The following is a 2,500-nucleotide window of genomic DNA, read 5'->3' as shown; positions in this document are numbered from 1 at the left end:
GGGAGCGGTGGGCCCTCGGGTGATATCCACGGCGGCACTGTCATTCGTACATTTTCACTGTCACTGTTATAAATCACCGCTCCCGACTTGGCTTTTAGTTGAGACACTGCGGGTCGTGAGTTCGGATGATGGAGGCCGGTGACTCCGCCGTGACGAGGGAGAACAGGATGACCACATCGGGACCGGGAGAGGCGGCCCTAAGGAGCCCGTCCCTGCACTTAACCTGCTTGTGAGGTCGCCCGCAAGAAGTATGGGTGCTGATGATGAATGGAGAGACAGATGGCGTGGGCTGATGAGAGAAAAGCAAGCAGCAGCAGTGGCCAGCAGTGTTAAGCCAAACAGCGCTTGAGTGTCACAGTCGAGGATAGCAATCTCTGCACTTGTGGGCGCCTGCTGCTGCTCACCCACACTTCCTCCGGGCGAGGTTGTAGGTAGTGGAAGATGGGCATTTAGGCGGCGCCCTCCTCCTTGGAACCACCAGCGCACAGCATGGCAACAAGGGCGTCGGAGTCGATCATGCCGGTGTCCTCATCGAGCTCCATCATGTCGAAGGCCTCATCGACCTCCTGGTTGGTGAACTTGTCACCGAAGGCCATGAGCATGGTACGGAACTGCTCTGCCTCAATCTTGCCGGCGCTCTTCTCGAAGGCGCGGATGGAGGCGGCGACAACATCGTCGTCGTCGGACTCTCCGGAGGACCTGGAGGCGAACATGTGAAGGAGGGTGGTGAAGTTGATGGGGCCGGGGGCATCAGCCAGCATGGAGTCGAGCTCACTGTCGGAGACCATGCGGCCGATCTCGTCGAAGGTGCCGCGGAGGTCGGCCTTGTCGATGACGCCGTCGCGGTCGCGGTCCATTATCTGGAAGCCCTCCTTAAACTCCGCCACCTGCTTCTGAGTAAACATGTCGAAGACATTGCTTCCTCCCTTCTTCGCCTTCTTAGACGATCCCTTCTTTGAGGCAGGCATGATTGCGACCCTAGCTGTGATGCACTGGCGATTGTTTCAACTGCTCCCTACTATATATCCTCGCGCAGGACCCATTGCACCTGCGCGAATAACCGACGCGCATATCCTATATTTGGTGCCCGGGCGGTGTGAGTCGGGGATACAGTACTCGTGGACATTGTAAAAATACCTGGGCGCAGGACCCACTCCCGCCGCAGCCAGTACACGCAGCTCACCTTACACGCCGCTGCCCGCCGGGTCTGACGCCTAACATTCTCTCAAAGTCATCGGCAAACGGTGCCTTGCTGTATATCCATCTCTCAATGAACACGAGTTTTGCTTTCTGAAAGTTTGTCATTGTCTCTGAAATTAATGGTAATGCTAGAGAGAAAGGAAGAAATATTAAGCCGGCTGGGACGATGTTTTCTGTCACAACCGCTTGTCACTTTGCATCAAACGTGCACAGAACACATTACAGTTTACCTTTGCTCCATACAGACACAGCAGCAGAATCGTTAGGTTTTGTTTTACACACAAATGCACTGTGTCATGGCAACAAAATTATGCAGTTATTTCCAAACACCAAATTGGCTATTGATTACATTTTTTTTATATTGCAATCACCGAATTACAGTGTTTATCCAACACTCGTCGGCAATGTGCATCATTGCTCTGACTGTGGACGCAAGGGTGAAATTCGTAATAATCGTGGATCTGGGATGCATATTCACTGTGTATCCATTTCTCCTTATTCCACATTAACACAAGAGTGTAACTGTGTTTCTGTCGATGATGATGATGTGACATTTTAGAATTGAAATAGAATCGAGGAGTGAGATCGAAAAAGAAGAAAAAAAAAGAAGCAAACAAAGTGCTTAAGACAGTGATCAGATTGCTCGTTGTGCGCCGACGAGACCAGTGGTGCCACCTGTTCGGAGTTTGGCTGTCATTCTGCCCCGCTCGACGGCACCATCACGGATATGACGTCTGGTGCATTGATGTCACCTCTAAAAATCTCTCGAATTTTTGAAACATATGGTTTCTTTCTTTTTTTTCCCTTCGTTTAATTTCAACTATTATGTGCCCAGTTTTTTTTTAAGAGAACGCTAAGATGGTACCTCAAAATGTGCCATGTTCGGGATATGTTGCATACCGGTTGCACGGGTTATATAATGTTGCAGAACTTATGTATTCGATGCACTACAGTAGACATGCACACCGAATAATTCAGTGTATCATGCAGACTGTATATTGTCTATACTGGTGAGACTACCATAATAATATCAAAGTGTGGATTTAATAGGCAGTGAGTTGATATATAAATTGACAATATAAAGTTTGGTTACAATAGCATTACAAACTGTGATAATTTCTGTAGTGACAGATAACACTATTAAGTGCTTCAGGCTGGCAAATTTAGTGCGAATATATTTGACTGTTTAGTGCAATGATTTTGGTAATATATTAGTGCAACCATATTGTTAATACACATTATAATCATGGTGGTAACTCATAGTGCTCACGTGACTGGCATAAAAGGAATTAACGAAGTC

General features: G+C 48.2%; 1 protein-coding gene across 1 annotated transcript in view; it reads right to left on the bottom strand.

The window, feature by feature from the left end:
• Nucleotides 1-1,045, bottom strand: part of LOC119596546 (myosin regulatory light chain 2-like) — a 1,329-nt gene extending 284 nt beyond the window's left edge. The window contains exon 1 of the mRNA XM_037945849.1: nucleotides 1-1,045. This exon is cut by the window's left edge and continues 284 nt beyond it. Coding sequence (XP_037801777.1) covers nucleotides 450-968 — 519 coding nt within the window. The 5' untranslated portion in view covers nucleotides 969-1,045 and the 3' untranslated portion in view covers nucleotides 1-449.
• Nucleotides 1,046-2,500: the final 1,455 nt, after the last annotated feature.

Source organism: Penaeus monodon, chromosome 38 (genome assembly GCF_015228065.2).
Source record: "Penaeus monodon isolate SGIC_2016 chromosome 38, NSTDA_Pmon_1, whole genome shotgun sequence".
NCBI classification, from domain to species: Eukaryota; Metazoa; Arthropoda; class Malacostraca; order Decapoda; family Penaeidae; genus Penaeus; species Penaeus monodon.
The sequence above is the reverse complement of the archived record's forward strand: the minus strand, read 5'-3'. Positions and strand labels throughout refer to the sequence as shown.